At 34.3% G+C, this 25,890-nt stretch overlaps 2 protein-coding genes across 2 annotated transcripts; both read right to left on the bottom strand.

The window, feature by feature from the left end:
* Window positions 1-610: 610 nt before the first annotated feature.
* LOC120624681 (facilitated trehalose transporter Tret1-like) lies at window positions 611-7,190 on the bottom strand. Its single transcript, XM_039891358.1, has 7 exons — window positions 7,110-7,190; window positions 6,154-6,383; window positions 5,526-5,952; window positions 3,019-3,093; window positions 2,506-2,723; window positions 2,018-2,200; window positions 611-1,096 (listed from the first exon to the last, which is right to left on the bottom strand). Exons 1-7 carry the CDS (start codon window positions 7,144-7,146, stop codon window positions 866-868), a joined length of 1,401 nt encoding a protein of 466 aa, XP_039747292.1. The 5' UTR covers window positions 7,147-7,190; the 3' UTR covers window positions 611-865.
* Window positions 7,191-9,635: 2,445 nt separating this feature from the next.
* Window positions 9,636-18,653, bottom strand: LOC120623876 (facilitated trehalose transporter Tret1-like). Its single transcript, XM_039890156.1, has 9 exons — window positions 18,513-18,653; window positions 17,873-18,102; window positions 16,826-17,146; window positions 15,586-15,694; window positions 15,383-15,457; window positions 14,038-14,255; window positions 12,190-12,372; window positions 10,430-10,523; window positions 9,636-9,789 (listed from the first exon to the last, which is right to left on the bottom strand). Exons 1-9 carry the CDS (start codon window positions 18,547-18,549, stop codon window positions 9,650-9,652), a joined length of 1,407 nt encoding a protein of 468 aa, XP_039746090.1. The 5' UTR covers window positions 18,550-18,653; the 3' UTR covers window positions 9,636-9,649.
* Between the last annotated feature and the right edge of the window lie 7,237 nt (window positions 18,654-25,890).

Here is a 25,890-nt window from a genome sequence, read left to right as displayed (position 1 = left end):
TATCTAATCTTATTTACTAAAACACCTAATGTACAATGTCTCCGAATAATATATTTTTTATTAAATACATCTCATTCTTTCTCAGTCATTTTCTAAAAACAATGGTAGCAATGAAAATAAACGGTTATTATTTGTATGACATAGGTATATTTTTTATCTAATAGATTCAGACGAAACCCCTGTATGGTTTAATAGTATACAGCCATTTAAGACAAGTGCTTCATTCAACCACACAATGACGATAATTTTAATAATTCGTTTTACTCGAAAGTCAATTTATTTTTAATATTTAGCAGAACAACATTTGGCATTAACAATAACAAACAAAGATAAAAGTTTTACAATAACTCATCTGTTACACACAACAGCATGGAACAGTTAGTAAAACATAATTGCGTTATCGAATTAACATCAGTACATCACTCATCTCAGCTTATCGCTCTGTGCCGGTTATCGGCGCTTGAGCAAGTCAGAAAACGTCAATTCAACTTATACCTTACCCCTTGTAAAATAAGGTATAACTTCGCTAGTAACCCTTAGCAGATTTGTTCACGACATAATTGTGATTGTCGTGCAATGCTAATGAACTTTGTAGCCATATGCTTCAAAGTTTACTTTACAATGTAGATTAACAAGACACTGACAATTGTATGGAATACTAAAACATTTATTAGAAACCAATAAAGGTGCAGCATTTTTTTATCATCCATAGAGATTTCATACAAAAGGGTGATAAAAAATGAAATCGAGGGTGCAAAAATTAAAAACGTAAAAGTCACTTATTGGTTAATATATATAACCTAGCTACCCTTTGCGTTGCTAACTAGTAGGTCTATTCTATACAAAGACCCAGTCAGATATTTCTTCAACATTGCGTCTTCTTAACTAACAATGTTTGAATGACGTCCACAGTTAGTCCATTCGTTTCTGGCAGGTAGAAATAACTAAATACTGTAGAAATAACGCTGACAATCGCAAAGATGTAGAAGACCGGCCCCAAACCCATCGCTGCGACCAGAGGGTTGAAGATGAAGAGGATAATGAAGTTGCATATCCATCCCCACTGTACACCCAGCATTGACATCACGCCCTTTACCTGAAATATATTAATTTGTTACACTTGATGGCGGAGTATTTCGCGATTTAGGTTATTTTACTGGTGTAAGGAGGCGGTGATAGCCCAGTGGGTAGGAGCTCGACTTACCTTTCGGGGGGCAGAGTTCGAATCCTCGCACACACCTTAACATTTCTAAGTTAAGGGCGTTTTAAGTAATTAAATATGAATTGATATAATTGATGTTTAGGCTCGTCGTTAAAGCGCGTAACACCTCTATTGCTATTTTTCTACGAGAGGCGTTGCTACATGGATCGCATTGTAAAACACTTTGTTACCAGCCTTATGCACATATTAGCTAATATCTAAAATACACACCTTAAGTTCCCACCGAAATATTAATTCGTAACTAGCAGGTATGTACTTATGTTTGCTATATATGTATAAATATAATGTTTAAATTATATTTAAAAGTATAATCGCTAAAAGTATAATATTAATACGGGTTTTGAATTGAAATAATATTGAAGGTACGGTCGCTATACCTCCTTATACAATGAAAAATAAATAAATGATAGTTTAATTGAAAATGAAACGAAATAAATCTAAACATGTCTCAATCATTCAGCAGTGATGAGGACCTCTGGCACAGTGGTACGAAAACTGCAATAACGCCATTGGCAGTTAGCCATTCAAGTTTTAAGTGGAAGGCTCCGGGTCCGATTCCCCAAGGAAAACTTTGAGCACGTCATGTCTAAATGTTACAGGAACAATACAGGCTTATAAATATGAAACTTCTTATGGTGTTGAATAATGACAAGCTTATGTCTATGGTGCTCTTATTTTTTTTAACGTTTTCACTATAGCAAAGATCGCCCGGAATTGAATATCGTTAACTCAAATTCAAAGTGTGAGCTTAAGCTTAGCACGCAATAGATCTGAAGAGATTATATTTATATTTACCTCAGGTAAAAAGAGTTCAGCAATCATCACGTAGGGTACGGTTCCAGCCCCACACGTACACGTTACACAGAAAGCGTAGACAAATATGGCAGTTAGCCAATGTGGACCCCAGTGTAACTGAATCTGTGTCCCTAAAGCTACGCAGCAAAAGCAAGATGCTAGTGACGAGTAAATCATCACGGGCTGAAAAATAAGGAATATACATTTATATACCAATGAGCTCTATGGAAACATAAGACATTAAGAACATATATACTAGTACGGATCCATGAACAAGAAGTAACAAATTTGGAATAATAATTGTTTTATTATTATTCGAAACAAATAAAAGTATCATACAATGATATTAGGCCACTTACCATTCTTTTAACAAATGAAAATTATGATGATAAGATTACGTCAAAAATGGGCAAAACTCAAATAAATTAAGGCAAACAAGAACACAAGAAGAAAGTACTAGGTGACCATACAAAGTAAAGAGTTCTCACCCGTCTTCCTGCATGGTCCATCATGTAAGCTGAAGTCAAACCAGCGATGGTGTTTAGGAGTGCGAATAATATGCTACTCAAGTTAGCAGACATGCTTGGTAGAGCTTCTTCGAACAATGGTTCTGCATAGACCTGCACTACTGCAAGCCCTTGGAAGATGGCAATGGAGTACAGCACAAGGATTAAAACCAATGCACGACGAGTGGAACGGGATTTTTCTGTAAAAAAAAGCTAGTGAAAATTGCAGATCAAACACAGCTCTAGAACATTTGTTTATTTATCGCACCGTTCTTTACCAGAACTAAAACCTTCTTATCAGATTATAAAGGGCTCAGAGTTATTTTATTTCGTGAATTATTCTTCATTAATAAACCAACGAAAAATATATTTGTCTAGGGAAATAATAATTACAAACTAAAATTAATATTTACAATAAATATAAGCCGTCTAACTGTTCACTTATGGGGCATATATCTATCTCACTACGGAGCCATATTATATCTAACTACTTACGTAAGAACTCAAGTAATGAAAGTTTTTTTGGGGGTTGATCTTCGATCTTCAGTTTTTCCTCTTCAGGTGTCACATCTGAAATCATCATCATCAGCAGTAATGCGTGATCTTAACTTTAATCTAAAGGAGGTTATCTAGCCGACACGTTTGTGTAATATTATGTGACAATTTGCTTATATATTTAATTGCTTACGTTTACTTTCAATATATCGATGGATTATATTCCAAAACAACCTAATGATTGAATTCAATAAATAAAATGATTGAATTTCAATAAATACGTGTCAGTGTGATGGCCTGCTGTCATTGTGGTATTTAATAATTTAAATCCATAATAGTTTTATATTCACTTTAATGAATAATCACATCACACAATTGGTTTCCCTTGGTTTTCCTAATCCTAAGGTTGCCTGGAAGAGATCGCTACTAAGCGATAAGGCCGCCCTCTGTATACTACTTTTTAAGTTTCTTCTTGTTGTGTCCATTGTTTTTTTTTCTATTTGTGGTGTACAAATAAAGTGTATAATAAGTTCCACGCTCAAGCCGGGTACATTGTTCTCTCTTTCCCATATTAATGGTTATGGCGCTGCGGACAGGATAGAGATAACACAATGACTCTGACTCGTGTGGGACGTCAAACGGAAAACATCTCAAGACCTTTACAAGACAATTACTTAAAACTAAAAACTTTACTTTAAACTGAAAATATGTAATGTAAATAAAATAAAATAAATCAACAATCGACGGCCTGAAATTTGTCTCGTATCTATTTTTTATTTCGTTATTATTAGTTCGTTGCGTTATGATTTAAAAATATAATTTCATAATTTGGAGTTAACTTCTTTTCTTTACGCAGCTACCTACTTTATAACATGAGCACGCAAGTAGAGCTGCCAGTACACATTCTCACGTAGTACCCATTAGCGAAACCGCAGTCAAAACTAGTGAATATTAATTATAGATACCTACTACCGTCAGAGTTATTATGCTATGATTTGCAAATAACTTAATATACTATATTAAGCTATTTGCAAATCATAAATATCTTCAAAGTAAAAGTCACTCCCTGATTTGCAAATCACTATATAATAAAAAATCGCGTCATTTTAATTTCACATAAGGAAAAATGTGTGTGGAAAACAAACGTGTTATTGCCTAATCTATGCTATAAACAACTTAATCTTGATATATGAAAACTTAACCTTGTAAATGTTAAACGCGTAGTGATTTACGCAAATACATTACTGACGCGCAGACAGTGAAAATGTAATAATTCCTGCATTCATCTATTCTTACGAATTTAATAGTTGCAGGAATAAATATCTAGTAATGTACATATAACAACAAAGTAAAGTTAGTAGGGCATATTACTGAAGACTTACAAAAACAAACTTTTTATCGTAAACGGAAAACCGCAACATAAAAACCTGATAATTATTTTAAATTAGGTACTTAATAAATGAGGGGGTCGGAACATAAGTTACTATCAACGCATCATCATCGCATACGCATCAGCCCAGTGCTGGGCACAGGCAGGATTCACAGGACAGATTGTCCAAGAGCTAGATCCAACGCGGATTGGTGGGCTTTTACAAATATTATCACAAAGTCAGTGATAATAACTGAGACCGACGGCTTTAAGGCGCTCTCCCAGTCACGGGGTTTGATACTGCTAATTTCTTAACTCCGGGCTGGTACTGAAAATTCTTCAACAGAACAATTCACAATACCTTACAGTATTGGCCGAACCCGAGATTCGAACCCAGGACCTCTTTTTTTTTATTTTATTTTATTAGATCATTAAAGTGGTAACAATCAATGATGTTATTATGAGAATAAGACAAATAAAAGAGAACGACAGGAGATCGAAACCTTCTAGAAATTACCACAGCATTCTTAATTAAAATAATCTAAAAGCTAATTAAATAAAAAAGCAAAATTTAAAACTGAATACCTGCAATGTGCTATACAAAGAAAAGTGATGATATAAGATCAAAACGGAAAATAAATTAATTTAATCTATGTAAGTAAATGTTTGACATGTTTTTTGAATGAGGTCAAAGAACTACTAAAAATGTCACAGTTGTTTCTGTAAGCATTTAAAAGTGTGCAAATTCGAAAGGTAGGCGCATGTGGTCCTGCCTTGGTCCGATGCGTAGTTGAACATGCTAACCGCTAGAAGATAATGAGATAGTATTCTTTAATCATATTCTTCAAGGTATGTATAGATTTCACAATAATTATCTCATGTTATCATTCAGATTTGTTACAAAGCAGAGTTCGTTTCTATTTTGAAAACATCGGAATAACGTGCCCTAAGTTTTTTATGCCGTTGGTGCAGACTTGAAGTTTGAGATGTCATTGTGAAATCACTGTCACTATCACCACAACTGTATTCATGCCTATGGTTTAACTCGGGGATCAGTATAAAACAAGAATAATTGTAAGAACAAGAAAACTACTTGCGTACATATAAATATAGCTTCTGTTAAACCTGAACTACTTACCATCCATTTGTGGGTTGAGTGTTCTTTTTATCACATCCATTTCTTGTAAAACTTCCTTTGAACCAGGTTTTGAGGATCTATAGAAAGCAATTGTGTTTGCGGCTTCTTTATGTAATCCTTTCTTCATCAAATAAGTCGGCGACTCTTTTACAATCATAAGCGCTAATACGCCCACAACAGATATAAACAGACACACGTAGTTCATTGTATGATAATCTAGACGCCCTCCTAAGATGTAAGACACCATTAAACCAACGCCATAAAAAATTATGCATCCAGAGGTCATGGTGCCTCTGATAGATTCATGACAAAATTCGCTGATGTATAGGGGTACAACTACGAACATACAGCCTCCTAATCCTGATATAAATACAGATAATAGGACTACAGTTACAGATGGGAATGTTGAGATCAAGGACCAGGCAACCTGAAAAACATTCAAACCAGATATTATTGTCATTATCTGTAATATCAACAGAATTCGAAATGTGATTAAAGGACCGATTTACGACCAAATAGATGAGATAGAACTCCCAATGGTTGGTAGCGAAAATGTATCAATACAACGGAATACTGACAGTTCATAAGTTAGAATAATAATAAGAAGGTAATATATAGAATCGCTTACCACTGGCGGAACACTAAATAGTATACAACTATATTTTCTCCCCAGTATATCCAAGAGGAAGCCCGCTATGGGTGTAGTAATTAAAGCCGATATAGAAGATAAACTCCCAAAGAGTGCTATTTCCATTTCAGTCATAGGTCTGTTTAGAGTTGTATTTTTTGACTCGAAAATCTTGAGGGTGGATGACGGCCACGCGAACATGATTCCTATATTCATACACGAGTAACATACTGGAACAAGGGTTAAATCTTTGTAAATAATTTTAGCAGTAATAATAGTTAATATTGTTACTAAATGTTGATGGTAAGTAGAATATTCGTCTGAGTTTATTAAGAGAATTCAAAAACCCTTTTGCAGATAAATCAATAGGCATAAAGCAAGCTATGTTGAAACGACTAGTTCTCTGTTTGTAGTAATCTACCATGGGTTCGGAAGGCGGATCCTACTGAGAAGTACCAACATTAGCCAACGAAGCTAAAGACGCTAAAAAAAATGTCTAAAAAAAGGTAAATGATTGTCAATCCTACATCTAATTTCTTCACCCGGATTTTATTTTTGTTAGAGAGAGTGAAATGAGTGAAACATTCGAAATCCTTATATTAGTAAGGTAAAGTAGAAACCAGACGGTACTGAATAAGTCAGTTAGGATTTCTTCGTACAAAGGGAAAATACACAAGGTGTCAAATAGTAGGAGGAAGTAGGAGAAGTATACTTATGCACGTCCTGTCCTTTTTTAATTCTGGTACTAAAAACTATATAACATAGAATCGTTTTTAATTTCAAAACCAATCACTGAATCACAACGGGAAATAATATGAATGGAATCAATATATCCTGTTTTAACAAATTATGAAAAATTCATGAGAAGAACAATATTATTTAATATAAACTGTGTATTTAAATATCTACGCAGAAACATATATAATTATCTATTACCATTTATTTTTTATTCTTACCTATTAGAGTACAATACGTTTGTCGAATTAAAGACATATTTGAAAATTTATTTTGCTTACTGATTATTCTAATTTTACTTATTCAAATATGTTAATTAAGTCTCCAACTTGTCGTGACACATTTGATACTAACTATGGTGCTTCTTATTTATCAAATGACAGTGATCTCTTGATATGTACAAACTGAGCAAACATAAGTTAAGCGTTGATAATTGACAATTATGATGGATTAACTTCTTTGTTAGTTATTTTATGATTTCTATTTTTATTTTTAGTAAATATATAATGACTATTCTAATAGCTAAACTTATTTTTTTCTGTTTACGCAAGTTATGACGACGATTTTATCAAAGTAAGCATACTAAAATTTCATTTTATTACCTTAATTATTGGGGCCTACATCGACTTAAGCAGCATGCACGGGTTGTTTAACCAGAGCGGACATGAAAAGGGTCAATGATGTTGAATGGAGAATAATTTTATTTTGCATGTATCAATCCTTTCTGTATGGATTAATTGATTAAATTATAATGTTTATAAAAATATAATTTTTAATATAATTATTATGGTCAATTCTAATATTAACAAACAATTCTTAGAATACTGTATAGAAATATCAAAAACTACATTTAGACTTATTGCGAATGTTTATGATGATTGTGTCGTTGGACTTATTGGAACCAGTACCGGTACTAGCCAAGCGCAATCATGCGATAGTTTATTTTGCTGATGATAGGTAACCTACATCTATAATATTTGGGATTAAGACTTGAATTAGCTTTTTACAGATCCCTATAAAGAAAACTGCTCTTCGAGTGCATTAAATTCACAATAATATTTTTTTAACATGTGAAAGCCACCGTACTTCTTATTATTGAGGAACTGGGAACTATTTCTAATGGCCCTCATGTTAATAATTGATCGAATCATAGCATTATGCCATATGTTTTTTTACTATGGGGTATTGCTGCTGCCATTGGCATTTATTTCGCTCTGCAAAAGAGGGCTATTCTATCGATGGGTCCGAGAGAGATTGCGAGATAAATAATTTAACGATGTTAAAATAATGACAGTCAATACCAAAAGGTATATAGCCAATAAGGATTGGGTATAGATTTAACTATGTTTTGAGTTTAGGGGTGTCATAGGAGTGCAGTTAAAACCTTTACGTTTGGAATTAAATAATCGCTGTATAAATATCTACCACAAGATTTTGCGTAGAACGGAAAGCAACTGAGAATGAAGAGTGAAACGGAACAACAATCGTGTTGGCGGCCATATTGTCCTGGTCTGACATTTGTCTAGTTTTAAACGACTACCATTTATTAAATGTTAGTATCGTACCGATAAATATAAATATAATTTGAAATTGTATTTCTAGGTTTTCAGTTAGTCCTGAAATTGAATATAGTTTATTGTTATCCAAACAAAGTACGAAAGTGGTGTTCAATGCATTTTGAGACCAGTTGCTCTGCAGTTCTGAAATATATTTAGATACCTACGTGCCAGGTAGAATGTTCATCACCCACGGAAACGAGGGTATCGAAAAGTTGAAAAGAGTTGGTAACGTAGAAAGAGAAAGCAAAAGATTTTCCTGCGTATCATATTATTTCTTTAGTATTTTCTTCTTGAATAATTTCTTATTGAAAATAATGTACAGATAGAAAATGCAACAGAATCCGCAATAAAAAGTTGCCAACCACAAAAAACACCACGGTATTTAAAAAAAAAGTTTTTAATATTATTCAGATAAGTAATGTATAATCATATAACTTGATACAGCAACTTTGCTACCCTTTCATATTTCTAAATAAAAACAATTAACTAAAAAGGAGTGCTTTTTTGCTAATTTTATTGCAAAATTTGGAATATTATCTATCTGTGTATCAGTTTATCTGCCCTCGCAACAATCTCCTGCTCATTAATCACATTTATTTCATTTTGCGGTAAAGTATCATGAAGCATAGTTCGTCTAGTAGTAGGGGTGCGTGCGTGGGGTTGTGGTAAGTAGAGCTTTCTATACAAGTCCGTTGCGATATTAACTATATCTTGACGTGATTGAACAGTTTGTGTTGAGGATTTCGATTTGATTTGGGATATCCCTCATTTGTTAGCTGTTAGGGGATATAGTCTGGGGATATAATTTTTATCTCCTGCCTGTGCTAGCTGCTGCAGGGCGAGCACAGGAACATGGAATTCGATAAATTTAACCCGTTTTTTTATTACAAATATATTATTTGGATATTATTTCCACTTGTTTCCAAAGTGCTCTGAGAGTTGATACACCTGTGGGAGAAGATAAATTTGTATCATTTCCCCGGGGAGATAATTGTCTCGTGCCCATGCTAGCCTCGCTGAAGGTTATCGGCAACTGTCCTTCCGAAAATAAGAAAATGGACTAAAGGCCAATCCAATGGGAGGTTTTGCCCATAATAAGCAAGCTTGCTTGGTGATCGCAGTAGATAGTATTAGTTGATTAGAATAATGGTCGGAGCAAATAAATAAATAGTAAAGCGTTCACGTATATTTAATTTAATTTCTTAAAGTAAGTTTGCTCTCTTAAGAAATCGTTGCTGCAGCTCGTCAACTGGCAGACCTTTTGTTTCTGGCAGGAAGTAGTAGCAGAAGACGACACTGAGGAAGCATATAATCGCGAAAAGATAAAATACGGGACCAAGACCTGGAAATTGAAAAAAAACATTAATGTATCAGATCCCTGAATATCACCAGATATCAGGCCCACGTGGCAGCCGCTCGACCGAGTTGATGCTTATGTTATGACAAAATATTAGAATTGTATTAATTTTATAAATTTAAAATGCATATAAAATTGATAATTCCTCCAAGTGTACGTAAAAACACTAATAAAAATTATTACACTAATTGTATTACTCAACAAGATCCGAAAATTTGTATACCTACGTTGTTTTGTAATATTTTTCTTCTTTTCGTGGTGTGCAATAAAAGTATATTCATTCAATCATTCAAGATTCAATCAAAAAAGCCCTCAGTTGTTTGAAAAAGGGTCAAAACGTATCTCTTAAAAAAAATGAATGACATCTTTCCCCGCGGCGAAAGCACGTTCGCTACAGAGCATTTTGTCACGTGTTTATTTGAATTTAGATATATAATTTAATTTATCCATGCACACGATACGATATATAATTTAATTTATTTACGCATATTCAGACCCCAGATTGGTTCAGTCGGGGAAGTTTTAATGCTATTGCGTTGACACGTGATTATAGAATTCATTATATGGAAAAAGGTTGTAGGGAAAAATTCGTAATGTACTAGTACGTATTTCAAAATATACGTACCAACAGCAGCGACTAGAGGATTGAAGATGAACAAAATCAAAAAGTTGCAGCAAAACGCCCACTCTATTGAAATCATCGATGCAAAACTTTTGATCTGCAAAAAATTTACAAAGATAGGAAAAGTTTCATTATACGTCGTACGACTGTCGTATCGACCTTTCCATAAACTTTTGGACTATTTTCTTTTTATTCTTACGTAAACCGAGGAAGACATATCAAGGAATAAATATTATTAAGAGCGGTGATAGCGTCAATACGCTACGCGTTTATGGAAAGGTCGATACGATAGTCTTTTTGACCAGCGTAGGACTTCAGACTTTCTTTTGGCGGGACTGAATTCAATTACCGGCACACACCTCTAACTTCTCGGAATTATGTGTGTGCTGAGCAATCACTTGCCTTAGCGAAAATATTGCGAGGATACTTGCATATTTGAGAATTCTACAAAATGTTCTCAAAAGGGCTTGTGAATTTTATCAATCCGCATTTTGCCAGCGTTATGGACTACGGCCTAAAACCTCATTCTAAGAGCAGATCCATTGTTCCGTTGTTTTCCGGTAATTGGTTGATAAAGATGATGATGATACTATATTAATGGGGTTTGTATAGGATCTAGTATAATCTATACTTATAATTAAACTGTAACTGGAATATTTCTGTACATTTAATATATTTTGAAAATTTTGACCGGGGGATGCTTTATAATCGATACTGAGTCCAAAACAGATTTTTATTCATTTACGTCTGTAACTACAGAACTGATTTAAATAAAATTTGGTATAGTGATAGTTGATATTCCGGGTCACCATATAGGATACCTTTTATGCCGATAAACAATAAGTTTCCTCCGGGAAACGGGATTAAAAATGTTATCAATTTTACTTCAAAGCTCTGTTGAATTTGAACCGATTTGAATAATTATTTTTTTATTTTAAAGTATATACTATAATACATGTAGTGTCTAATTTTAATGAAGATCTGATGAATATTGTCGGAGATAAAGGACATAACTCTTCACAAATAACAGCAAGTAGCAAGGCATATGGGACAGCGATCGAATACATGCGTACCCTCCATACTTACATATTATGATACTTAATATTATAAATGCGAAAGTTTGTGAGGGTGGACGTATGGATGTATGTAATATATATGTATCAACTAAAATAATGACAACTTACTAACTCAGTATACCATGTAAAATAATAGTAGCTAGCCACGATGATTGTGATTAGCATCACATCTATTCTAGCTTCTCGATTGACTCATACGCGGACGAAGTCACGAGGGTCCGCTAGTTACGAATAACAAAAAACTAACAATTTCAAACTCAAAATTTAAAAATAAAATCAATGAGTATCAATACCATTCAGTATTAAGTATTTAAAATCTTAATATATATAAATCTCCTGTCACGATGTTTGTCCGCGATGGACTCCTAAACTACTTAACCGATTTCAAATTAAATTGGTACACCGTGAGCAGTCTGGCCCAACTTAAGAGATAGGATAGCTTACCTTTAATTATAGTCGCAATTTTTTTTTATTGAAAATTATTTGTCTATAATTAGTTGAGTCACATGTTATATATATATATATATATACTACTATACTCATTGAAGGCTTAGCGATACAGAATACTTTAAAAACAAAATCAAACGCAGACGAAGTCGCGGGCAACAGCTAGTTAATAATATACTTCAAGTATTCTTTAAAATTCTGATGAAAGAATAGTTATGTAGAATCGTAAAATATGCTCACCTCAGGTAAAAATATTTCAGCGACAATGACGTACGGAACTGTCCCCGCACCGAGCACATAAGTAACACAATACACATGCATGAATACTGCAGTCAACCAGTTTGGACCCCAATTTATATGGATTTGCGAGCCGAGGATAACGCAGCAGATTCCTGTTGCCAGTGATCCGTAGATCATTAGAGGCTGAAAAAATAAACGATGCAGCAGATATACAGAAATGTTAAGTGCAGTTGGAACATAAACAAATACTTAAGGTCGTATAAACATTTTAAAATAAAGCGCTTCATAGATTAAAAAAAATCGTACGAGTATTTTTATTAAAAAACCTACAAGTTCAGAAAGTAAATTCATTCAGAAACGAGCACGAAACATGTACAACATGTAATCTTAAAGTGAAGTGTATACATCTAAAGTAACATCTCTACACCTCAAAATATTGTTCTGTTATATATTCACTCGCTAACCACTTCGGGCTTGATTGCTATTTAACAATTATAAAAGTCCTAAATTCATTTTCATAATTATAAAGGGCGACTTTTGAATTATCCTCGGGGCACTTTCTCACTAGATTATATACCTCTGAATATAAAAAAAAAGTTTTTTTTAGTTAGATTTGGAGGTCAGAAAAGATCGAAACGAGATTTTAATTTGAATATCTTAATTTGTTTTCGAATAATCTTAGTTGACGGTGTTCACAGACGTACACGTTACGTACTCGTAACATGCGCACTTCTCATAATTTGGTTGGTGATATGTGTAAAGCAACAAAATCTCGGAGTGAGCAGATGCCTCCGACTGCGTTTGTGAACAATTTCAACTTAGATTACTGATACAGACTCTCAGCAAGTTAAAACCTAATTCGTCATTAGATTTTAATGACGAATTAGGTTTTATTATTGGGGCAATAAACTTTTAGCAGATATTAGCGGACACGAAACTGTAGATCGATTCTGTTATCAGGACATGACATTCAAAATTGGAACGTAGAACGAGCGAAGCATGTGCGTCAGCTGTCTACGAAGCTATAAACTCATGAAATTTGAGCGATAAGTAAGGTAAATGTTTGGACACAACTGCTGTAAATACCGGTTTAATAAGTGGAGTATGCGTTCTTTTCGAGCGAACAATGGATTAACATATGCTTTGGCTTGATTGTCGTGCCCAAATAATGGTAATTATATTGTCAGCTATAGTGGAACAATTGTTTAACCCATCAGTGATGTACAAGTATTTAAAAGATTTAAGAACAATTGGTACACTAAGGACCGAACCAACTTCAAAAAAATAACAGTTGATGCTGAGGCAAGTATTCTTGCAGAAGTGGCCGCAGACAGGGTATCTTTTTCCAAAAAGCAAATACCAGTCCATCAACCTCGAGATGACTACAAAGAACTGTTGAATCTCACTATCATTATATTCTGCTTCGCATTTCTAAAGGTATTTAATATTAATAAGAAAACTCTCAATAAACTATAAACTTAAATCCACAATCAATAGTTGTTAGTATTAATAATAATGTGTAATATAATTCATATGTGATTTTAAATGTAAATAAGAAAATTAAAAAATATAACAGAAATAAGTTTTAGTAGTATTCAATTAAACATTTAACCAAAATCTTAAGGGGAGAAAAAACTCATGGGGCCAGTATCTTTAAAACAAAGATCTGGCTTTATTGGAAAAATACATAAGTACAAATAAAGTCGAATAAACCGCATTAAAATCTATCCAGTCATAATTACTACCCCGATAAATCCACATAAAAATTTAGAGGTCAATAAAACCCTAAATTTTTTAAATAAATAAACCAGTTGGGACACAAAACGTTATCAGATGTATGATACTCACTCGTCTTCCTATGGCATCAATGAGATATGCTCCTAAGAATCCAGCTATTACAGAAACTACCGCGAATAGAATGCTCGACAGCATAGCTGACATGCTCGGCACAGCTTTTTCAAACAACGGCTCAGCATACACTTGTACAACAACTAGTCCTTGGAAGATGCTCGAAGTGTAAAGCATAATTGAGACTAAAAGTGCTTTGCGAGTTGAGCAGGATTTGCCTGTATAACAACATAACAATATGTGTAAGAGGGAACTAAATCAAATGTTGAGGAAACGGTTTTAGTAAGGTAGAAGTAGAGTTTTTTGTGACAGCTCGTCCGGGGAAGTACTATCGCCATGCTTATTTCTGCCGCTAAACAGCTTTGTTGCAATGCTGTGCCGGTCTGAAGGGCGTGGTTGTCGGTATAATTACAGGCACATGAGACACATGAGACAATTTGAGGCGTAGATGTTAACGTAATAATAATAATACTCAAATTGCTAGAAATAGGGTGGCATGATGCAGGACGCGCTCCTTGCATGCCCTGTGAAGTTTTGCTCTGTTTACAGGCGATGGTTTTCCACTTAGGTACCATCAGGTGGGGCATCTGTTTGCGCCGTCAAATATTACATTAAAAAAGTTTAAGGGGGAAAAATACATTTATCGCGCTATCAGACAAAACGTCGTCATAGCACCATTTTGAATTCAGGCACCCATAAAACTATTGTTTTTTAATTTAATATAAATTTATATGGAACGCTTTGCCGTTAGATATCCGTGAGGCACAATCGATTGGGACCTTCAAGAAACTAGTGAAGGATCATTATTTGTCTCTTTCAGCCGAACATCGCTGAAGCGAATCATTTTGAGTGTGTAATTTGAATTATTTATGTATTTCATACTAATTGAGGATGTTATATGTTATATATTTTATTTGTATTTATATGTAATATATTTATATATATATATATATTATAGTTATATTTTTATATATATATATATTTTATTTATATTTATATATTTGTATAATTTTTAAATCTTATTTATTGCACCACCTACCTCTTTTCTATGTTTTTTCCTTTTACGCCAGCCTGGAAGAAATCGCTATGTAGCGATAAGGCCACCAAATTGTACTCTCTTGATATGTATTTATATCTTTGTAACTACTTTTTTTTTTCTTTGGTGTACAATTAAAGTGTATTCATTCATTCATTCATTCATAAATAGGTATTTTTTAACTGATAAGTTCAAAACTGCTATCCGATTTCTAAAATTCTATTTTAGGAATTTATCAGCATAGGTTTTAATATAGGTCCTATTCATTTAATAATTTAGGCAATGATAATTAAAATTATATTATTATACTTAAATATTTCCACGGTGACAATTTCTTCTTAGGACCCTCTGGATATAACTTCTTTTCCTCGCGAGGAGTACAATCTGCAAAAACTTTGAACTTTAATCGCTACAAAAGAAGTTTAATTCACAAACAACACGTACGAGAAGCTGTAAGTGCAAAAAACTCCCATCAATGTTTTTGTTACGTTACAATATTGCAATGAACGTACCGTTTTCAAAATCGAGATTCAATGTTCGCTTAATTTTTTCCATTTCTTGGAGCACTTCTTTGGAGCCAATTTTTATACCTCTGTAAAACGCTATAGATCTCGCTGCTTCCTGTAAGTAAGCCAATGTTGCTGTATTTAGAACTAGGTTTTTCACGCGACATGTTTCACTTTTTTTTGTAAATTCAACAAGAATCGACAGTATCCAATCAGATAAAAAGTATGCTTTGCCCCCCACCAGGATGCAATAAACAAAGAATGTAACAGACACTATCGCATTTATAATATTAGTAGACTTTTGCATTAACACCTAATCAAGCTCCTTACAAATTCGTAAAATTTAATTCCACATACACTTGATATAATTTTTATGTCTGCGAGATCACACATAGTTCGGCACTCGCATGACTAACAGCTATCGTTTTTCATTTTTTAGCCGATTTGAAATAGATCCACTAAGTTTGTCTGCACGTCATTTTGTACGTTTCCCACTTATGTTCGTATTGCCCGCGTATCTCATAATTATATTAAGAAGGGTAACTCATTTACTGTAATACAAATAGATAACTCGGACAGTACCATAAAATATAACTTTTTTTAGTTTTATTCCACTACAAGTTAGCAATGACTTGACTGCAATCTCACCTGGTGGTAAGTAATGATGCAGTCTAAGATGTTAGGGAGTATAGGAGTCATACCCCTAATAGGTTTCTACGCGATATCGCAACGGAATACTAAATCGCTTAAAAGCACGTCTTTGTCGGTAGGGTGGTAACTAGCCACGGCCAAAGCCTCCCACATGACCAGACCAGAGAAAATTCAGAAATTATAAATTCCCAAATTGCCCCTGCCGGGAATCGAACCCGGGACCTCCTACTTAAGTCTTAAATTCACAGTGCTCACCGCTGCGCCAGGGGGGTCGTCAAAAAGGGTCAAAGTTTTATTTTAAGTCAAAAAATCATTCATCAAAACTTTCACATTTACAATGTTAGTAAAGATACATAATAACTATATCAGGCGGTTTCGTCCGCGTTAACTAAGGGCCGTAACGCTATGTTATAATGGCCAAGTAGATAACTTACTAATACATGTCAATGCATACGGAAAAGTGAAAGTTTTTGAAAACTTTGTATGTTTTTTTCGTCATGGCCCAGTAACTACTATATTATTATACTTTTGTATAAACATATATAGCATTTTGGTCGATTACATAAGCTAGAACATGATATGACAAAACACTTACTGTCTCGCGTCCCTTCTGCATCAAGAACAACGGAGACTCCTTCATAAAACTGAAGATAACTACTCCAAGAGCAGTCAATGTTAGACCAGTGTAGTTCATCAGTCTATATTCCAAAAGTCCTCCCAGTAAATATGATAGTAACATCCCAATTCCGAAGAAAATCATAGAACCTGAAGTCATGGATCCACGAATGGATTCCTGACAGTACTCGCTGACATAGATCGGTATGGTGAGAAAAATGCATGCACTCAAGCCAGACAGGAAGATGGAAATCAGAACTGCTTCTACTCTGTACCACATGACGATAATGAGCCAACCAGCCTATAAAAAATACCATACAGATTTAAATCGTAATGGGAAGTAAAAAATATTAAATTCTATTTCGAAGGCAGAAGAAAATCTGCCTATTGGAGCTACTCGAGGAAAAACTTATTAGTGCGTTGCGTTGCGTTACCACAACGAATCTACGTTTTGTAGTTGCAACGACGCAACGCTTTAATGTGGCATGCCATTTGTCGACGCAGCCTCGACGCTGCAACGTCACAACGATACGCAACGCAACGCACCAATGAGGCATAGCTCAGAGCAAAATCAGCTCACAATAAATTATTTTCTTGACGCACATCTTCTCGTCTCAACTGAGTGATTGCGACTGACTTTTGAAAAAAAAACGTGTTCTAAACCTCGAGTGTGGTGAGACGTTATAGGAATGTAGTAAATACATTTTTTTGTAAATGGCTAATATGGGCACTGGATAATATTCATAGGAACTATGTAAATTAATAGTCTCTAAACTATGCGAAAGATTGAAAACAAATTGATAATACTTAAAAATTAGAGTATTCGTATTTCTTTCTATCTATAAAATTTTATATTTTTATATTTTCGCTCAATCTGGGCCCATGGAAATATTTAATTTTAATTTTTTGGGTAAATCAAACTTGATGGGCTACTGTAAAAATCAAATCTAAAAGTAGCGAGTTTGCTCTATACTCCCTCTTAACTAAGTAGTTAGTTTTCGGTGTGTTAGCGTCTTTTTTAACTTACCAATTGTGCCATGTAAAAGACTATACAACACCATTTTCTTCCAAGAGTATCAATTAGGTATCCAGAGAACGGCGTTATGATTATACCACTTATAGATGATATACTTCCTAATAGTGCTGTTTCAGTTTCTGTCATAACTCTATCGAGTGTCGTATTCGAAGAACTGAAGAGTTTGAGTGTAGATGATGGCCAAGTATACATAATGCCCATTGTAGTGCACACATAGCTAACTGGAAATTGAAAAACATGTTTTGATAGCCAGCATAAACAAGAACTATTTGGGCTACTATTTTACCTTTAAGCATAAACTTAAAGGATAATTAAATACTATAGAATCATAACCTTTACATGATTTATTTTTAAAACATATGATATTTGTGGCGTAATTTTGTTCAAACAACTTATGAATCGTTCAAAAAAATCCTGAAGATTTGGCGATTGGCCGTCACAGTTCCGATATTGGCTGATTTACACTCTAGTGAGATTCAAACAACAATTATTATATATATTATGTCAGCGCCTGATTTGTGAATCTAAACCATCCAGGGTGCCACCCAAACGCATACCAAAAAATTAATTCAAATCGATCAGTGACATCCACACGCACACAAGATATATAAAGATTTATAGCAATACTTACTAACACCAGTTGCGAGAATCTGGTTAAGAATTGCCATATTGATAGAATACTTTTTGTCATGTAGGTACCTAAGAAATAGTTAATTGATACAACTAACGAACTCTTTGTCCCTAAAACTAAAACCGACCTAAAATGCTAAAATATTAATCTTAACTACTATTGAATATTAGATGAGGCACCAAATGTACTTATTACGTCTAACAAGGTGATAATGTAATTAGAAAAGATTAAACGATTGAAATGAAGAAAAAGTAAGAACATAGTGTCAGATAAGCTATTAATATTTATAGCTTCTCTAAACTCGGTTTAACAACTTCTATAGGTATGAGTGATGCTATTTCGGTTATACACAATTTTAAAAATAAAATGCCTTAGCCTTCTTATTACGGTAAGGAGAGAAGGAGAACAATAATTAAGAAGAATAGAAAACATCTAAGGACGAAGAAGCTCTATGAGGTTCCGTGCAAACCTGAAAGGCACAAAAAGATGTTTCACTCTATGAGTCGGACACGTCTTACATCAAAGAGTGTAGATTTTATTTCTCCTTAAATGGAGATAGTTACCATTACTATCTTTTTAGTCCTATCTACAAAGGCTGTAAGAGATTGCTTGCAGCAATAAGGCCGCCTTTGCATATCTACATTGTTTACTGTATACTCCTTACTGTTTCTTTTCCTGTATGTTATACGTGCAATAAAGTGTTTCTTCTTTTTCTTCTTCTATTTATTTGGTCAGATTGTAAAACAACTAAAGTTAAAATCAACAAAGACTCATATCGTTTTTTCATGTTTATACTTATATTATATTTGTATGGACTTATTTGTCTATCTACTGGGCAAATCGACCGACTCCCAACTACGTGGACAGGCGACATCAAACAAGTCGCGGAGAGCCGCTGGATACAACCTGCCTAGAATCGTGGAGTTTGTACAGCCCTACATAAGACCTATTTCTAGCAGTGGACGTCAATCGGTTGATTTGATGATGATACAATATCATGTGTACACATGTCGGTCTCCAGTCACCATTTGTCAGCTGTTTTGAGCAGATGTTAATTGTTTGACGAGATTTCTCTACTTTTCCCTACTGGCAGACTGCCCGATACACTTTATGCAAGGGGCCCACTGCGGATTTGACTTGATCAGTTCATCGCATGAGCGATCTTCCGCGCGCTCTGGTCCATTCCACCTTCTATTTACCTATTCAAATATGTTATATATTATCTGTACTTAATATCATATATTATATATTTGGCACTTCCGGTACGATTGAAAAAACCTTACGTTTGGTATCTGATTTATTGAGGTAGGTTTAGACTTTGTAGCAGTACGCTGCGTCCCGTAATTTTCGCGGGCGAACCCGTAGGGCACATCTAGTGAGAAATAAAATTGGTATAATTTTTTTCGCGATAATCGTAATGTGATAAATACAATTTTTATATTATAGTTAGAAGTAACCAAAATAAGGGTACTTTGGAAATCGTTTTTTGAAAATCACCGAGACAGTGGGAAGATAAATTAAATTGTACTTAGCAATCAGAATATGCCTACATATCTTATGGTACTATACATAGGTACTTGGTACTATCGTGTTATTAATTCCCAAAAATAGTTATCGCTTAGCTTTAAAAGTGGACTACAAAACGTATTAAATAAAATTGTTAAATGATATCTCTCAGTTAAGTCTTTTCAAACAATACAAAACTTATATCATATTGACGCAGAAATTTCATAACATATCAACATAATAACTTTAGATAACAATATTTTCGCAGTTTCCGCCTCAAAAATAATGGTTTTGAAATATACCCATCTCCATCCTTTTAATCCGCCTGGTAACGTATGTGTTACAGTGACACGACCAAATTCTTCTCGTTAGGGGTTATGACGTTACATCCTGCACAGGCAACCAACGTTTCTAAGTTGAATAAAAAATAATTTACTTACCAAGGTATAAGTACCTACAGTGTTTTTTGCAATAACTATTATGTTTATTACTCATTATTATAGGTAGGTATACATAAGAGTACTATAAAGTCATAAAGCTATTTTTTCCAATTGGATTTGTAAATTCCTCGTATTTTAGTCGCTATCAAAATCAAAAACCAACTCGTGATTGCACCTATACTTAGATATATATTTACAATAATTGTATACTTTGAGCACCCCAGTGAAATTCTTGCTCACTTGCTTGAACGTGATCTGGCTTCCAACTTCCTGTGCTTCCGGTTCTCCTGTGTCCATTCATGGAAAATCAGCTACCACAAAAAAAAAAAAGGAAAAATTAGATCTTTGTAGGCAGTCGGGTTGAGATAGGAGAAATGCGAAAGACTTAATTAGACTAAGTTAGTGGAATAGTCAGTAGCAGGGGATATAAATATAAAGAAGGAAAGTGATTCATATAAAGCGTGTAGATCGACAATAGAAAACTGAAGAGGATAAAAACCTGTCGAATTAGGAACTGATTATACCGACCTTTATAAAGATAATTAAAATTAAACTCTCTTATAAAATATTTAAAGTTGAAATCAAAGCACATTTTTGTATTAACAATTAAGGGTTTATACTTTATACATATGACGGCCGATTGGCGCAGTAAGCGGCGACCCTGCTTTTGGGTCCAAGGCCGTGGGTTTGATTCCCACAACTGAAAATGTCTGTGTGAAAACATGAAAGTTTTTCAGTGTCTGGGTGTTTATATGTAAGTATATAGTTATAAGTATTTATGTATATTATTCATAAAAATATTCATCAGACATCGTAGTACCCATAACACAAGATACGCTTGCTTTGGGGCCAGATGGCGATGTGTGTAATGTCGTAGTATATTTATTATACTTAATAAAATAATTAATAGGTACTTAATGAAAAACGTTCGAAAAGTAGCATAGATACCGAAATAAAACCCGTGCGAGCGACTGCGAGAGCAACGTGTTTGATTTATTGAGCAACGTATAGGCATACATACTTATGTTTTTAAATATAATCTAACATTCACATCTGTCTTTCCTCTGTTTATTTTGCCTATCTTCTTTAGCATTCAAATGTAAGTATTATTTACTACACTCAGGACTCTTAAAATTTTGGAGACAACTATTTATCACTATATGAACTATTGATCACTGAGTCAGTTACGATTCAAGCAGTTCTATTTTACCATTCCCAACATTTAGTAATAGTTCAGAAAATATTTGTGCTTATGGATCATTTTGCAATTGTTCGCGCATGTTTATGGTCAATCATAGTATTTCAACATGTCGCCATTAGAATTATTGTTTTAAACATGGATTAATCTGATCCGCGAAATTAGAGCTAAAAAGATGCCAATGCATTATCCAAATATAATTTATTATAAAAAGATTTGTGTTTTATGAGGTCAATTTAACGGCCTTACCCTTCAGCCTTCCAGCCAATGAAAGGGTTACGTTATGAAGCAGCAGCATTGGTTTTCCTAACATGTTCCTAAGAAATAAGCCAATAGATAGCGCTGTCTGTAAAATCGTTATTATCGTACACAGCGAACGAAAAAAGCATAGAAGCATTTCTCGTACTCAAAAATAGCGTAACGGAAACTATGCCGTGGTGGGAGGGGCTTATAAACTGTACCGCAAACGAATCTAGTTGACTCGCGACATTCGTGCGTAGTGGCGGCTAAACGAATTGCGTAAAACTAGATTTTAATAATTCAAAATGCCTTCATGTGTTGTGAAATGGTGTCGAAATCATACGGATCATCACCACAAGGATAGTGGAATAACTTTTCACGTGTAAGTACACCGAGAACTATACTAAAATCTAAATAATTACAATTACGTATTATCCTTATGGATGGTGTTATGCCATACGTAGTTAACACGTTGGCTGCGATTGGATTGGTTTTTATCTCCCGAAGCTAAAACGACGGGGTGTTATAAGTTTGAGTGTGTGTAGTTTGTGTGTGTGTGTGTGTGTGTGAATGTAAGCTGTACGACTACACAGGAAACTCATTATCCAATTTAACATTTTTAACTCTACTCAATAGTCAACAATGATTCTTTGTTAACCTTCTCTACAACCTTTACAAAACTACCGCCACTACATGGCGCTTTAAATAATTTGGTTTTTAATTTTATTCTTCTACAAGTATTCTAAATAATCTAATAAATGTTTATGTAAATAAAAGGTAGATTATTTTAAGAAATGTTATAGATATATTTTACAATGATTAATTACAAATGTTTATCTGTACCGTTGCATATAGGTGAAATAGGTCAAACTTCTTTGGATTATATTTATAAAATGCTCAATATGAATTCGAATCAAAATATAAAATAATTTTAGCTTGTACACGTATGTTGAAGTCGGGCGGGCCTAAATAGAAACAATGAAACCGATGCGGTACACTGGCCGGAATTCGTGTACAAACGTGTACCAACTAAAATTATTTTATACTTTTAAAGTGTTTGTAGTCAGTTTTGTAAATTTAAACGCGGCAACGTTTGATGAAAAGTGTATAATCTCCAGGGTACAAGCTATAAAGGCCTTCCTTCATCAAGATCGGTGCAGTGGTTGAGCCGAACATAGGTAACAAACAAACAGACACACTTTCACATTCATAATAATAGAATGTTGTTAATAGAGTGCATTTAGTTTGGAGTAAATCGGCGTTTTTTATGACGCTATTTTAATCTAATTTATTTTGAATGAATGAATGAATGAATGAAATGAATGAATGAATGAATGAATGAATGAAATTTATTTATTTGCCCACAAAATCGCTTACAATTATAATACAAAAATATATCCTAATAAAAGCATGTGGACAAATAGGGTTCCACCTCAGCACGAAGCCGCAGCGAGCTGCAGCGCTGGTTTTCAGGGGGACCCTGTGTGCTCACAGACGTGTTTGCGACTACATCATCCATGCCACAGTCTATACAAAATAAAAATAAAATTAAAAATAAAACATGGTGCGGAATATAAAATTTACAGATCTAAACCAAGAAGCCTACCACAGGCAGTGTCCATGGAAACGCTAGATACTTCGTCTGTACATACGCCAGAAACAAATTACAGCCCTGCTACTATAGTGTTTTTCACACACAAACACATCCGGAAAAAACGGAAAAAAAACTGATTCAAAGAAAAGCCTCATTAATGTCGATTTAAGAACTATAAATTTTTTGTTGCTGTAGCAAATGTGCTTTGAGTTTTTCTTTAAATAGCCGAACAGTTTGTATATCACGTATAGGTGGTGGCAAGTCATTCCAACACTTAGTAGCAGAGAACTTGAAACTGCCGCGAAAGGCGGCAGTTTTATGTCGTGGCATCGTCAAAACGATTGAGGAGCTTCTTAACCGGCCAGTGCAGCGATATTCTATCCACCTCAACTTTTTGCGTAGGTATTCCGGGACACCGTTATTTATCACCCCAAATAGCAAAGTAGCGAAGTGAAGTTTTCTTCGCTCTTCCATTTTTAAGAGGTTTGCGTTATTGATATAAGGACTGATATGACTTCTTGGTGGAATGTCATAACAGAAACGGGCGCATGCATTTTGAACACGCTGTATAAGCTTCTTAGTTCTACCCAGTAATCGTGCTCCAAAGACAGTATCAGCATAATTGAGCTTCGATAGGACCAATGACTCGCACAGTTTATTTCTAAGGTCCACACCAATATACGGTCTTATTTTATATAATAACTTAAGCCTAAAAAAGCAATTTCGAACGGCTTCCAACACATGGGATTTTGCTTTCCTTATTGCATAAAATCATCCAACGATTCCAGAGACTGCTGATTGGTCCTGCGCAGCCGCGGCACTACGTAACTACCGGCCAATCACGCTTGGTCCCGTGTCGTACGACAAATAGAAGAACCTATTAAGAGCTCTTTGCGACTCAAGTTCCTTCTTTTAAAGGGCGTGCGTTTATTGACTAATTGGTACTAGTTTCGAAAGACAATTTCTTAGAAACGCGTCTTCTGTGCTTTTTTCGGTACGGTTCCGAACGAGGAAAATTAATTACCTTAAAACGGGTGAATATCTACTCGTAGATCTTCTGTCTTTTGTAACGGTTTTCGTAATGTTGCAGAATTGATACCCAGCTTTCTAAGCCTGTATTTATTGAGTCTTAGGTCAAAATACTGAAATATATTTATTTCTATTCGGATATGTTTATTGTTGTTAATGTTAAAAAAAAACGTGATTTCTATTTATCTCCTATCAGAGGACAATCCCTGAATAGATTATTGTTTTATTGATGATCTTTACAAGTAAAAGTCACGAACTTGGGGTAAAATTTCGGGGCTACCTCTTATAAGGAGTGGAGATACCGCCTTAAAAGATAGCCATATTATTTAGTAACTACGGATATAATTGCGTCATAAATGTATTTAGATACACAAAAATCCAAAACAACATAAATTAATAAAAGTACAATATTTAACGACCACCTTCAAACGGTAGGTACCTACTGTTGCCACCACTATTTTGTGGCATCGTCACGATTAATCTCCCCTTTTTGGTAACTGCGCCCCTTTGCTGTGTCTATTGACTACATTTGCATGTCTTTTAATCTCTAAGGCGTGTCTATTCACCCCTTTTGTGTGTCTAATCAGAAAATTTCCTCAGAACCTCAGAAAATTTCGGGAAAATAATACGAAATAATAACAAAATGAGAATGCATATTCTTACCTCAATTTATGCAGCAAAATGTATTTATAATAATACAGTAATTGATCACTAAATTTAAACTAACACCATAATGCAATTACTTAGGGCAGATCAAACTCACGTTCTTTGACGTTTCCTTTTAACGTTTTTTGGCGATGTTGCCAGTTATAAAATTCTATCAGACTAAAAAACATAATACTCCGAATTAGCTAAGAATGCGGGTTTTTTGCTATATACCAATTTTTTTTCTATATTCTCCCCGCGAGTTCTATTCACCTCGTTTTACGGTAACTACATTGAATTAAATGTAGGTTATCCATTTTCGTACTAATCTAAATGCCAAACTTTAGTGGTAGTTATAATAATAATAATATACTTTATTGGGCCCAAAGAAACAAGTACAATTATAATGGTATACAAAAACACACATTAGTTATCAGTTATGATCTAAGCATTTGTTACAGCAATCTGTGGTTTGATAAAAAAAATTGCACTTTTAAAGCGAAACATTTTAATTAAGTAGACATAGATGTGAAATCCGCAATTTTGAGGATTTTCTATTCATGATGAGTTATATCGGAGCAATGCACACGAAATCTTAATTAAGCACGTCAAAATAACACCAAATATCTAAAACTTTCAAACCGGAGATTTTGAAAAATGAGCGGGATTATTTTGATCACTGCTAACGCAAAGTCCATAGGGTTTTCGATAGTGGTTCTATCTCGC

The sequence above is a fragment of the Pararge aegeria genome, chromosome 1 (assembly GCF_905163445.1).
Source record: "Pararge aegeria chromosome 1, ilParAegt1.1, whole genome shotgun sequence".
Taxonomy (NCBI): Eukaryota; Metazoa; Arthropoda; class Insecta; order Lepidoptera; family Nymphalidae; genus Pararge; species Pararge aegeria.
The sequence above is the reverse complement of the archived record's forward strand: the minus strand, read 5'-3'. Positions and strand labels throughout refer to the sequence as shown.